The following is a 14,071-nucleotide window of genomic DNA, read 5'->3' as shown; positions in this document are numbered from 1 at the left end:
TCTAAAATGAGACTCAATATTTTTCTTCCATATCGCTTTATTTAAACATATTTCATAAAAAATCCAAAGTATCAACAAATGTAAATTTATTTGCAACATTACTAAAGTACAAAAAACGCAATTACGTGCAGTCATTCTACGATGAAATTCCATAAAAATATTTAAATTGATATGAAATTCAAATTATTCATTTAATCCTAATAAGCAATTATACACGTGTGAGAATAATAAGCAAACATAAACATTTGAATTGATTTTCGATAAATGAAATTTGTACTTTGTAATTTCAATGAGTGAAAATGTATCAGTGATGTATAAAATATGTTTGTACAAATTTATTTAACGAAAACAAATTCTTACATAACTTCCACTTTTTTCTTATCTACATATTCCCATTTCGCAGTCCTTTTACTACATATATTTGTATTTGTATTCAAAGGCGAGTTGAAAAAATATTAGCAAACGACTTATCCCTATAAAGATTCTTTTTTGGCTGACTGGGTACAGATTTTTTTCTTCTTGATTCCAATTTTTAAAAAAATGTACATCTTAAAACTCGTATGGACACATTAAGCTCTACACATTTATATATTTACAATTTATTTACAACTTTATTCAGTAATCAATGTTTCTCATCAATATTAATAATCAAACGGTTGAATAAGTTGCATACTACATATATAACAAACTGAATTAAAAAAAAGGAATAAATAAGAAAAAAAAGTAATTAAATTGGATTGAAACGTATATTTTTATCGAAAATAAAAATTTTTATTTCCTACCGAATTTTCACTACAAATATTTACAATTTTATTATAGATACTTCATTAAAGCGCCCCTTTTACTTTCAAGTCGAATCCAATTAAAAAATATTCGATAGTCTATTATACACAATTAAAATTCAATGTTTTCAAGTCTTTGGTTTACAATATTTCTATCTATTCGTAAAGAAGGATCGATTGTATTTAAATCCGAAAAGAAAAGGTTCCATCTATCAAATTTTAGTGGAAATTAGTCAAAATGTTAACACTATCGATCCTTCTATTGATGAAGCGAATAGTTTGAAACAAAATTGAGAAATTTCATAAAAAAAGTTTTTTGTTTTTCATTATCGATAACCTCCTATATCTTGTTAAACGAGCACTAAGAGAGACGAAATAAAAATAACAGTAAATATCAGTTTAATCTGATTTTGGTATTTTCAATTTTGTTGCAAATATTTCTATTTATAATCAATCCTTAAAATATCACATCAGTTGTGCACGTAACTTAATTTTTAAAAAATTCATATATACAAACTTAATAGTTTTAACGATTCTTTTTTCTTCAATGAAATCTGGAAAATGAATTTGGAATGGTGCTTATATCAATATATCAACTTCAAGATAAATAAAAATTTGAAATATATATATATATATATATATATATATATATATATATATATATATATATATATATATATATTTCAAATTTTTATTGCAGATTAATCCGGTAAATATGATAATTTACTAAATATACGAATATGGTCCGTCTGTTAGGGCGCTGCAAAGTAGCAGTCAAGAGTTTTCGTCTTTATTTGTTCCTCCGCCTCCAGTACCGCTGCCTTGACCGGTACCAGTGCGACTCCTAACTTGTTTATATTCTAGACCAGGATCAAATTGCATTAACACGAATACCTAGAAAAACAAACGATTATTGTTATTTGAAAAGAATATATAACCTAGTCTTTAAAAAAAAAGCAACACGATTAAAATAAACCAGACGTGTTCCAATTTACTAGGTTAGGGTATTAGTTAAAAAATGAATTTACCTGATCTGTCGGTAACAACTGAAAATCGTCCGGCGGATTCGTAATAACGTATCTTTTACTGCTAGCGTCACACGACGAACTAGTATCTCTAAACCTGTATAATCCGATACACAACATTCCAAATTGTTTCAAGGCCGCTACGAATAAATCCCCGTATTTTCCAGTTTCGCCAAATTGAGCTAAAGGACCATCGTACAAGGATATTTGTCCTACCCTGCATCTATCTCTATTCGATAAACTGTCTGCGGTACTATTCAAAAATAATAATTTCAATACAACCATTAAAAACGTAATCGAAATATCTACCTGTAACCTCCTCGTAGTCCAGCTCCTTCGGCTAGAATTAATTCTAGTTCGGGTGTAGCTCCACCCGTAATTAAAGATCTAATTAAAGTTAAGGCATTTTGATTGAAATAAGTCTAAAACAAAATATTTATTTTGTAACATTTTGATGTTATAGTACGAGTATGAATTATACTTACCGTAGACATCAACGAGTCCAAAACGCTAACGGCGAACGCCGTGCCGCAAGCAAAAGGTTGCGTTAGATAAAGTTCCGTATCCGGATCGTCGTCATCATCTTGATCCAAGAATTGGACGTTGCTATCATTTACTAATTCTAAAAAGAATAAGCGTATTTATGTAAAAATTCTCATAATATATTATGATATTTACCTGTTATCATAGGAACGTTGGCTCCGTAAACGGATCCCCTCCTTTGTAAAATAATGGGACTACCGACGGGTGTACCAGCTTCGTTCGTTCCATTAGTTTGACTTAAAACACCTATAGTATCATCGAATGTCATTGCTTTAATATTAAGAGACGCTAAAATCGCTTCTTTATCCGCCAAAGTAGGATCGTCGTTGCTCGGTACTTTAGCTGATAGAATGCAACACATATCACATAAGTTTACGTTAACGGCACGAAGGTCCGCTCTACTTAGCGGAGAACCCTAAAATAATCATTCAATTGTCTTAAACTAATAACAATAATAATAATACTTACATTTAATACGGAAATTTTAGGTAAATTCTGTAACATCTTCCATTCTCTCCTGATGTAATCAACTGAGCCTACTATAACAACGTGTTTAAGTTCGTGATAATGAAAATTACTAGCTCTCAATGGCATAACTAAATTTCTTAGACCTATCAGCGGAGAATCTGGATCGGCGAATAAGCAAACTACCACGTGACCATTCAAAACGGTCATCGCTGCTTGATGGCGATCCTATAAGTAAAAAAAAAAAAAATAGAAACATTATTTCAAAATTAATATACGGATATTACCAGTATGCAGTCTTCTAGATTTTTCGCAGGACCCCAATGAAACATTCCAGTACTGTCGTATTTCATTTCGGTTTTTTCGAAATCAAAGTCTTTGGCTTGATCGTCTGCTAAACCTACAGGTAAAGCCACACCGTTGTTATTCTGATTATTTCCGCCGCTGCTTCTACTCGTCGGCCTATAAATTCATCACCAAATTTATAAGACAAATCAATAATTGAAATATTAATCAATTATAAATTGTACAAGCGATCTATCATAGAAAATATTTATTGAAGGATCACTATTTCTATTCTAAATGATGGTAATGCTATCAGATTGATATCTATTATACTAATACTCATTTTGGCATCTACTACAAGGACTTGCAGATATTTAGCATGCGTGTGACAATTGGATTCTAATTATAGCAGTGACTTTTTGATTAAAAATAATAATTCTATTGATAACAATTTTATTTCTTTAATTGAATTCATGTGAATTGAGTCACTGAAATTTTTCTCTTTAAAATTCAGCAGATTGACATTTAATAACTCCTGGTTCAATTTCAAAAAGTCACTAACTCGTAAAACTGCTTATTTATTAAAGGGAGTCCCAATGAGGGTATACGATTTGACTCCACTTTTAATTAAACGATTAACAGTTATATTATTATCATATGGAAAAAGTTACACGGGAATTTTATGTTCAAATTAAAACTTTCACTCCTATCGGGAGACCCGTATTAATAAAATACAGTTATGAGCGAATAATATATTATACACATGCTGCCTAATAAATCAAAATTTTGCTCAAAAAATTATATCTTTGGATTACCGGGAAAAATGTTAAATTTAATTTCAAATTAATGACAACAATACTGGATATTTTCGTGCATTTGATTTTTGATGTCACAAATACAAGATAACACCATATTTTTTGATTTTTTTTTTCAACTCCAGAAAGTTATTGGGATTTTAGAAGGTGTATCTTCTATTTCTTTGACAAAATACTACAGACAACAAAATCAAGCAACAGTTAATAATGAAAAAAAAAAAAAAAATGTAGATATTGGCAAAGCGTACATGAGTTTTTTCACTTCATATGCTAGATGATAGCCGGCGTAAGATGTAGTCTCTTGTTCCGGCACTCTGAAAACAGCACAACGCTGATAGCATTTATAGTAACACACATTTTATATTGTCACATATACATGAAGCCATCAAAAAAGTAATACCTATTAACACAAAATTTAAAAGGACCAATCATTAAATGTAAATTGTGTTTGTAGAATGTCTACTCGAATACGTTATGTATTATTAGTAGATAAGCTTTTGTCTAAACGAGTCTGGAAAGTGATACAATTCGCACTAATTACTGTTTTGAAACGTAACGAGTGCGAAATACACTTTCCAACAAGTTGTGTACACCATTTTTCCTACGACCACGTAAAAATTCTTCAAAAAAAAAAAGATAATTATCACACATGTTTATCACAAAAAGTTAAAAAATCCTACAAAATATTTTGTAATAGTAGAGATGACAAAAACGAAAAGAATGATTATGAAATGACTAAAGAACAGAAAAAGAACCGATAGAACAATAAATTTTTTGTAACTATATTAGATATCTAACAAAAACTAAATTGATTTTGTTTTACTTTTTTTCCGAGACGTTATAAAAGTTGAATGTACAATTATTATAATAATTACTAAATTGAAGTGGATTTTGTAATGTTGCATTATTGGTGGTATATGTTTATTGCCTCTTGTTGCTGTATAGATGAAGTTTTTTGGATTGTGAAGTGTCAGTATGTTGTTCAGCATTTTGTTCAACACTATGTTCAATGTATCTATTTGCAACTTTTTCGTTTAATGTGCTTGTATTTATTTTATTAGCAATCGTTAATCTATTAGTTGCAGAGTCATTTATGTACTGCCTTCACTATAATTTTCACTCAACTACTTTATACATTACCCAGTTATAGTAGTAACACTTAATTTTAACGTTTAATGTATTTGAACATAAATCACATTCAATGTTTATTGTAGACACTAATATAACCTCACAAAATCGTCATGTCTACTTCTTCAGTCTTCTTAAATTTGGTCTTTTGCCTTTCGGCACCCAGCCAGATTCGTTTTGTATTCGCGTATTTCCTCTACCGTTCGAGACCATATATAACATGAGAAAAAGAAGCGTTTTAATACATGTATGTGAAATAAATTATTTTCTTAGGTAGAAATGAGTGTGCAATCTATAATTTTCAAAAGTGGTCGTAGGAAAGTCGCTTTTTTAGTGTCTATTTGGTAACCTACCAAATATTGCGTATAGAAAGGGAGCTGCATTTGAATAAATTATCTTGAGAAACAATGAAAATTCCTTATTCTATTCCTAATATGGATTTCCTTCGATGTACGTGAATTATTGACAATAAGTGACATGCAGTGTTGTTGAAGCACTTTACGTGAAAATTAAAAATATTAATGTGCTTTTTATTAATTCAGTAAGTATAAGCAGTTTTTGTACCTATTTTATTTTTGCAATTTTGAAAATTACTTTAATCAAAATTTTGATAAAAAGTACGCGGAAAAGGAAATTACCTTGAATTATAATCCGGAGATGTCACATTATCCGTTGCACTTCTGGTAATATTCGGTTTTACTTTATTAACTTGTTTCGTTACATTTACCATATTCGTCATGGCTATTGTACTATTCCTATGATTTGGATTCCTGTGTGCCACTGTAAATAAAATCACGAGGTTAAAATTAAAAATTAAACAGTATTTTGATGAGACGTATATCGAAATTCCAGATATAAAACGTTTCAATAATGTCAAAAAAAAAAAAATATAAATAGTCTTGGTTGGTGTTATTAAATATAAAAATATCCTATCAACAAACTAGACTATCAAGTCCTAGCAAAAAATATGTAACATCACCACGCCAATGCCTGTGAAAGATATAATTACGTGAATATATTAATTATTTATCAGATAATATTTTGATTAAACATTGAAATAAAATATTCTTAATAATATTATCAACCACAATGGATATGTTCCAAATTTTTTTATAGCGTATCGTTCTTTCTCTCCTCCGAGCGCTTCAGTTAGTTCTGCGCAAGTTTTGCGCGCATTAAGCATGCGCAATATAGATAAAGTGTCTCGAACGGAAAGAGAAAATTAATATTGTCGGCACCGTAACGCAACTGTCCGTATACGAGTTTCCGTAGTGGACAGAACCGGACTTTTATCACATTTTCATAATTCATCATAGGGAAGAGAAAAAAAGAATTGCGAAATTCAATTCTACAAAAACGTCTTAATTGTATCTGAGAATTTTTCGCATAAAAAAATGATTAATTTAATCACCGAGCAACAGATATAATTGTGGATAATTTCGTAAATATCTTTGTAATTCGGTTAAGCTTTTGAAAGCCGTTGCAACAGCACAGCGTTATCGAAATTGATTGCCAAGAGCCCTTATATACCACAAAGTTTCGTTATTAGGATGATTTTTTTTTTCTTTTGAATGGATACTAAATGTTGTGAAACTTACAATTGACATCATCATGACGATTCATATCACCTGCAAATAAAAAGCATTTGATTAAGTTATGCAAAAACGATTAAAAAAAGCTAAAGCTACGGAATGATTAATGTTTTTTTTTTGTATTAATGTGAAAAAAAATTTTTCCAAGCTAAAGCGGCTCTAGCAAATTGAGATAAGAAAGTTAGTACTCATATATATCAAAATGTTGATATTAGAATAGTAGAAAACAATAATTTTGCACAGAAGAATATTGGAATACGCCTACATATACATATACGAGAGGAAAATTTAACTATCGGTAGCGAATTTTCCTAGTATATAGATATATTGAAGCATGCAATCTTGTACAATCACGCAAATTACAAACAATATATAATTATTCCAAATAAACAAAGAAATCGTTTGTATTTTGCAACAATTCACCTTGTCAAGTCATTCAAAAAAATATGTTCTACACCTATTCTAACAATTTACCTGCTGTGTTGATTATAAATCAGCGGTCTTTAACCCGCGGGCCGGTTACGGCCCGCTATCGGTTTTTTTAACGGCCCGACAATATCTACTAAGTTTGCGTACATATCACAGCAAAGTTGGTCAATTTCTGGCCATAATATCATATAATAAAATGCATATTGACCCAAATTACATCACTTTTTGGAACGACATATTTTTACGAGCAGCTATTCTCTCAAATGAAGATTGTGAAATCCAAAACAAGGATCAGAATTACCGATGTTCATCTTGAAAATAGTTTGAGAATTGAAACAAAGGCTCAAAGGCTATTGGGGCATATATTGATGAATTAGTTAAGAATAAACAATGTCAAATATCCCACTGATTAAATTTGTTAAAAGTTTTTCTAAATAAATAGAAATTATTATGTACGTTTTTGGCCCTCGAGTTCAAAAAAGTTGAAGACCACCGTTATAGATAGTATCAGTTTGATAAAAACAATTTTAGAATGATGAGTTTACTGTTTGAAATGAAATAAACAAAATTCTCGAAATGATCGGAAACCGTTGAAATCGGAACTAAAACTTTCTTTCCTATTTTGTTATAAATAGATTTTTTATGTTTATCGATTTTACGTTGCGTGACAGTCCAATGTCGATATTTTTCGTATCTAGTCGTTTAAATAAAAATAGTTACACTCGCATGCAATATTTAATCAAATAACAATATATCTAGAAAGATTATGAGAACGAGAAGGTACTAAATAAGAATATTTTTCATATAGTTTTCCATAAACAATCGAAAATGTAGAATTTGTCGTTGTATATTCATTTTAATCTCATCTATCTTTTTGTATAATTAGATTTTCCAGAAAACTACATGAGTGTACGAGAAAAATATCGTTTTCATGTTTTTAAAGTTGATCCATATGAGTACTAGCATCCGAAGAAATTGGCAGAGTATTTCAAAAGACGTCGAAGTTTAATATCGAAACGAATTTTTATTGTCAATGCTCGTATTTTATTGTGCACCAAATAAACAATTCTTCTAAACTAAATACTATGTCTCTATAACCATTAAAAAATGTTGTTATGCCACAATATTTGGAACACAATAAATTTAATGTGAAAATATACTTCGCAAATAAAAAAAATGGAATGGTACGCAAAGTAACATAAAAAATTGTGCTTTGAATTTGATAAAATATATTTGTGGGGGTTAATTTTATTGAAAATACCTCGTATATGCACTTTCTTGGGCAATTCTGGCGGAGTAAAAGTGGGAGCGGGATGATGGTCATCTGTAAACCATAATTTTTTTAATCTCGCTACAATTAATAATTTACTTTCTAATTATCCTCTAATCTAATTTCTTGCTTACATTCAATCAAAAATTTATATGCGCTATATGGACTAATTTTAGATAAAAAAGTCAATTTTATAATAAATAAATGCAACCCCACAACGACCATCATGAAATCATGATTGATATTAACGAGAAATCGATTTATCATATCAATTCGGATATACCGGAAGTGGCCGTTAACTCAGGAAGTCTAACAGATATCGAACCATGGATAACTTCGATAAATTCGAAAAATCTATAGCAAAAATGAAAATTTAGTAATTTTTTCAAGGTTAGGTTATTGATTGCAAATGAAAGTTGAATACTCTGCAATTGATAAAGTGCAATCGCATACTTTTTAGACAGAAACTATTTTGCGCATACGTCAATAATCATGACTTTTGACGCATAGAAAAATCGATTTTTCGTAATACCAATCATGATTTCATGATGGTCGTTGTGGGGTAAATTATCATACACATACAACGAAAATCGTAAATGTGATAATTTACACACTTGATTATTGAAAATAATGAATTTACGTTTTCCAAAATTTACCGGCATACAAATTTTCGTACTCTAAAGCCGCGTCCCCACCGGACAAACAACGAACAAACTTTTTCGCTCGACAAACAATGTTCCCGCGTCCTAGATTGAACATTGTTTGTCAGTGACTTTCCCTACCACTTGTTTTAGTGTATTTCGAGTGGTTTTCCGGCGTAATTTTTATATATAAACAATATTATTTGTATTTTTTTAATTGAAAATATTTTGTGGAACAGTGTGTGTTTGTGTGGTTTTTCCACAAAAGAATTTCGGAGCCAGGAAAATTTTATAAGTTAAATTAACGTTTACGAAGGTAAACCTTTATTGTGGGACCATAATAATGATGATTATAAAAACAAAATCAAAAGAAGATATGCATTCTCATTCTTTGGGTGTTGAAGGTGTTTTCACGTACAATTTTTGAAATGTTTTGTTTGGATACCTCAAATAAATACATCAACCATTGATAGGCATCGCCAGAAGCCAAAAACCTGAGTGTTATAGCCTTGAACGCCGATTTCTTGGCAAAAATCATTTCGGAAATCATCACCACTATATTCATAACGCCGTAAAAACAATTATCTCTACCACCATCGACGAGAACGAGGTTCCTCCATTGAAATATAAGCTGCTACAAGACGACGGCGGCGGCGGTTCAAATTGCCCATTCTTCGACAAATCCTAACGTTTCATGGCCGAATCGCGTTTGTTTGTTGAAATAAGGAATGTTCGTTAAAACTGCACTTCAATCAACGCGTTTGACAAACTTGTTTCCCCATTGTTTGTTCAATGGAGACGCACCTTAAATGTAACTAAATTCATGCAAAGTCATAGCGGACGTAATCATGCGAACATGCCAAGAATTGCAAAGAATTATACGTAGCAAAAATAATGAAAAACATTTTTAATTTTTAAAAATATAATTATGAGAATCGATAGAGCAAATAGTATATGATATGATCGAAGTTATATTATTAGATTCTCTTCATTTTTTTCGTTATCAATATTATAATCTATTTCTCTATCCAGTGCCGGATTAATCTAGCGGCTTGGGGAGGGGCTATGGCCCCGGGTCCCAGGTCCAATAGAGGCCCTATCGAACATTCTATATTTTTTAATGTGTTGATACCGCAAATCTAACGTTTTGATGTTGATTTTTTTTAAATTTTTTCGTGTTTCCGAATTCCTTAAGGAGGCCCCGTCATTATTTTAGCCCCGGGCCTTATAAATCTTAATCCGGTCCTGTCTCTATCGAAAATATTTACGTTTGACATTGTTCTTGCCTCTAAAAAATAATATATGTCCGTATAAGAAGCTTTGCAATATATAATAAAGATATTTCTTGGTTATATTACTAACCAAAGTTTTTTAAAAATAAAAATCTAATTGTCAATAAAAAAAATTCTTATCGAGACTCGGCGATTTATGCTAATCTTCTGTGCAAATATTTATTGTTAAAAAAAGTTTCAGAATGATTTTTTTTTTTTCAAAATTCGCGTTACTTACTTTTACTAGTAATAATAAGTTGATTTAGGCGTTCTTGGTTGTCACTCGCTCATTACAAATCGCTTATTTGAATCATTTTCACGAAAATAATCATCAAAAATCGCTCGTAACATTCAATAAGAAATATACTATCGGTTTAAAAAGAGCAGGGCCTGTGCACTGGAATAGGTTAAGTTTGGGACGATTTTCAACGCCATCTCTGTTACTGGCTCAAATCTAAAAGCTTACTTTTTGGTGTTTTTTATTTTTGAATGTTTGTCAATCTGGATTCTGAAACTAAGTTGCAATCATGCATCGAGAAACAACCTAAGATTATTGAATGAACAACGTCCATCTTGCAAAGGTGTTTGATTTTGTTTGTTTATAAGCTATTTGCATTTTTGTGCATTAAAAAGTTATTATTTGTTGCGAATTGTCGTGTTTAGTTACTCAATATGAGTAAACGAGTAAAGGCCTGCTGTGTACCAGGATGCACGAATAAGGTGAGTAAATAATATTTACTACTAGTTATCAACATAAAAATATTTAAATTGAAATCAAGTTCATATCTATAGGAGAATAACTCTTTTCTTCCCAACTTCATTAATTTCTATTTAGGAAATCATTTTGTTGAATGATTTTATTCTTATTTTACTTTTTTTATAGACATTCCATTCCTACGAATGAAGACGTCTGCAGAATTTGTTTGCATTTGCATTAAAAAAGCTCAAATTAATGCTTGCAGATACAGCATTATCATCACATAGAATATTTGAACCAATTTGTAGAAACCCCAATGGCAGGTTAAAAAAACTTTCACTGCCAACTCTACATTTACCTGGTAAGTACTTATATTTACTGTGACAGTAAAACTCTTATGAATCCTAGTGAAAAGTTCTGCAGAGGAAACTAATTGCTATTTCCTCCGATAGATAGTCAATGTCCCAATTTATAAACCATTCAATAGAAGCTCAAAATATACGGGATTAGATATTGTCACTCCGTATGGGGCAGGTTCAGTAGCGAAGAAATTATTTAAAAGTCTCAAATGCCTCTTGTGTAAAAATATAATATTGTCGAACGAATTAATTAAGACAGATTCATTAATGTATTCTATGGAACATAAAAAAAATGTTTTATGTGCGCCTTCAGCAAAATTCTGTGATATTTTTAAAAGTTTTGCTAATAAAATCTTCGAAAGATTGTCCCAGTTAATCAATTCGTTGGGCATAAAGAAACAAATATTTCATACTGAGGATTTGACAGACATTTCCTCAATATTTTGTTCAGATCATACGGATTATGTAAATATTAATTTTAACATATGCGTCTTTTGTTACATAAGTATTATTAATAAAATTTTGAAGGGCAAAGATCAACAATATAAAGACTACGATGCTGCGATGAATATAGCACATGTTAAATATAGGGAAAGTTGCAAGAAAGACAACGGTAATCATTAATTAACCACGGTTATAAAATCATTTTTTATATACCATTGTATATGTACCATGTACAAACAGAAACATTTTTTAAACACTCCAACATTCAACTGTTGACAGTCCTAAACCTGCTAAAGTGTGAAGAAAAATTTTTTATTTGTGGATATAGTTATAGAATGTCAAAAACAAAATAAAAATTATAATAATCATCCCGTGTTTCAATATTCCATCTACCTATATCTTATATAAACCATTTAATTGTAAAATTTAGATGGTGGGACCTGGTTGTCACATAAATTGTAAATGAAACTAAAATACTTCATTTAAACAACTTTTTAATTTCATGTATTTATATTTTCTTGTAAACAAACAATATTTGAATTCGAAATGTTAGCAAAATGAAAGTATTTTGCGTAATATTTTTATTTCATTCACAATTTGATGAGACAACTAGCTATAAAATTACTCGAGTTATTTTCAAATTTCCCGCGAAATTAGCATGGATATGAACCTTAGATAAAATATTTGATTATAGAAATCTTTTTCTTGGTACGGAGCCAGTCCGAAAGATGTCGCCAGGATCGAACTTTTTATACAGAGTGGCAGATCTATCGAGTATATAATCTTTGAAAAAGAGTTTGTTGCTAGTTTCGCGCGAGGGAAAAGGGCGACACAAAAGATATTTCAAAAATTATCGAATACATTAATTCGGAAACAAGTTTCATGAACACAAAAATGTAAAATCTATTAATGTAATATTAGTTGGGGACTGGTACTTTAAACATAAGCAATTCTACAAATTGAAATTGATAGAGAAAAGTATTTTACGAATAGAAGACAGATGGATGAATAACAAAGAATAACCAGACAAAAAGAATGAATTTCCAAAGCTTGACAGATCGATAGAAAACTAATATAGGAAATTATCGTTATTTTTGATCGATTAAATTATATTTTGTTGAAAGTCACTCGAAAATTTTTTCATTTATTGTGACAAAACTAGAAAAATTCGACCCAGTCGGATTGCTATAAATAGACAAACAAAGCGGAACATTAATTAGCCGATCACACTATGTCACATATCAAAAATTTAAACGTATATTTTTAATTACATAAAAAAGTTCATAAAACAAGGATTTTTTGTTACCACAAATATAAACTGAAAAAATTTTACGAAATGTAGTTGCCAGTTTTCTGTTTCTCCATATATATATATATATATATATATATATATATATATATATATATATATATATATATATATATATATATATTACAAGCCAGTACCGTAATTGATATAATTACGTAAATTCAACAACTAGTAGATTGAATATTAATTAATTAATTTCAATTTCGTATCTATACTCCCTTTTGGGAAATACATTCGGTGTAATTTCGTGATAAATGTGATATAGTGTGAAACATACAAGTGTTGACGATGACGCACAACAAATACACTGACAGAAAAAATAGTACATACTTGCTAGACCAACCATTTGTATGGTCCTGATGCCTTTCCTGAACGTCGCTACTGCATAATAAATCAAATCAAATAATTTTTCATATTTCTTTTCAACAAAAATATACGAATATCAAATTTCTTTATCGTATAAACTCGAAACCGGTAGCAATTAGATTTTTTTTTGGAACCGATTATAAATTGTCATTTTAATAAAATAAACGATTCTGAAAGAATGACATATATGACATTTACCGGAAAAAAAAATCAATAATGCTACTACAGACGACTATTTTATCGACAATAGGTTCGTTCCAACCCATCAAAAAACCGTCCTCGGTACAGTGACCATTCTGTTTCGCGTTCCAACCGTTTGTGAACCGTTTTCGATACTTGATTGATAGCAAGTACTGTTAGGAGATTGCGCAGGTTTGTTTCAACCTACTAGTTTATGGATAGTTTCTGCGCAGTCTTCAGTTAGTAATAGTACTTTCAATCAACTAAGTATCGATACGACCGTCCTGGAAACGGTTTACAAACGGTTGGAACGCGAAACAGATTGTTTCGTATAACGGTAACCGTAATCTCTATCGAACAGAATCGTCACCGTACCGAGGACGGTGCCGGTCGAAGGAACCAAAAACATCCAATTTCTACCATAATTTTAAGAAGTAGTAGAGATGGTAGTTGCGGTATCATTTTAATAG

At 30.4% G+C, this 14,071-nt stretch overlaps 1 protein-coding gene across 1 annotated transcript in view; it reads right to left on the bottom strand.

Annotated features, from left to right (window-relative positions):
• Positions 1–19: 19 nt before the first annotated feature.
• LOC130444070 (calcium-activated potassium channel slowpoke) overlaps positions 20–14,071 on the bottom strand; it is a 38,413-nt gene continuing 24,361 nt past the window's right edge. The window contains exons 17-28 of the mRNA XM_056779051.1: positions 13,386–13,436; positions 8,326–8,388; positions 6,642–6,671; positions 5,682–5,823; positions 4,164–4,229; positions 3,103–3,277; positions 2,819–3,043; positions 2,486–2,765; positions 2,293–2,429; positions 2,117–2,229; positions 1,811–2,060; positions 20–1,676 (exon numbers count right to left, since the gene is read on the bottom strand). Coding sequence (XP_056635029.1) covers positions 1,557–1,676; positions 1,811–2,060; positions 2,117–2,229; positions 2,293–2,429; positions 2,486–2,765; positions 2,819–3,043; positions 3,103–3,277; positions 4,164–4,229; positions 5,682–5,823; positions 6,642–6,671; positions 8,326–8,388; positions 13,386–13,436 — 1,652 coding nt within the window. The 3' untranslated portion in view covers positions 20–1,556. The remainder of the gene's footprint in view (positions 1,677–1,810; positions 2,061–2,116; positions 2,230–2,292; positions 2,430–2,485; positions 2,766–2,818; positions 3,044–3,102; positions 3,278–4,163; positions 4,230–5,681; positions 5,824–6,641; positions 6,672–8,325; positions 8,389–13,385; positions 13,437–14,071) is intronic.

Source organism: Diorhabda sublineata, chromosome 5 (assembly GCF_026230105.1).
Source record: "Diorhabda sublineata isolate icDioSubl1.1 chromosome 5, icDioSubl1.1, whole genome shotgun sequence".
Classification (NCBI taxonomy): Eukaryota; Metazoa; Arthropoda; class Insecta; order Coleoptera; family Chrysomelidae; genus Diorhabda; species Diorhabda sublineata.
Note: the sequence above shows the minus strand (reverse complement) of the source record. Positions and strands in the feature narration are given on the sequence as shown.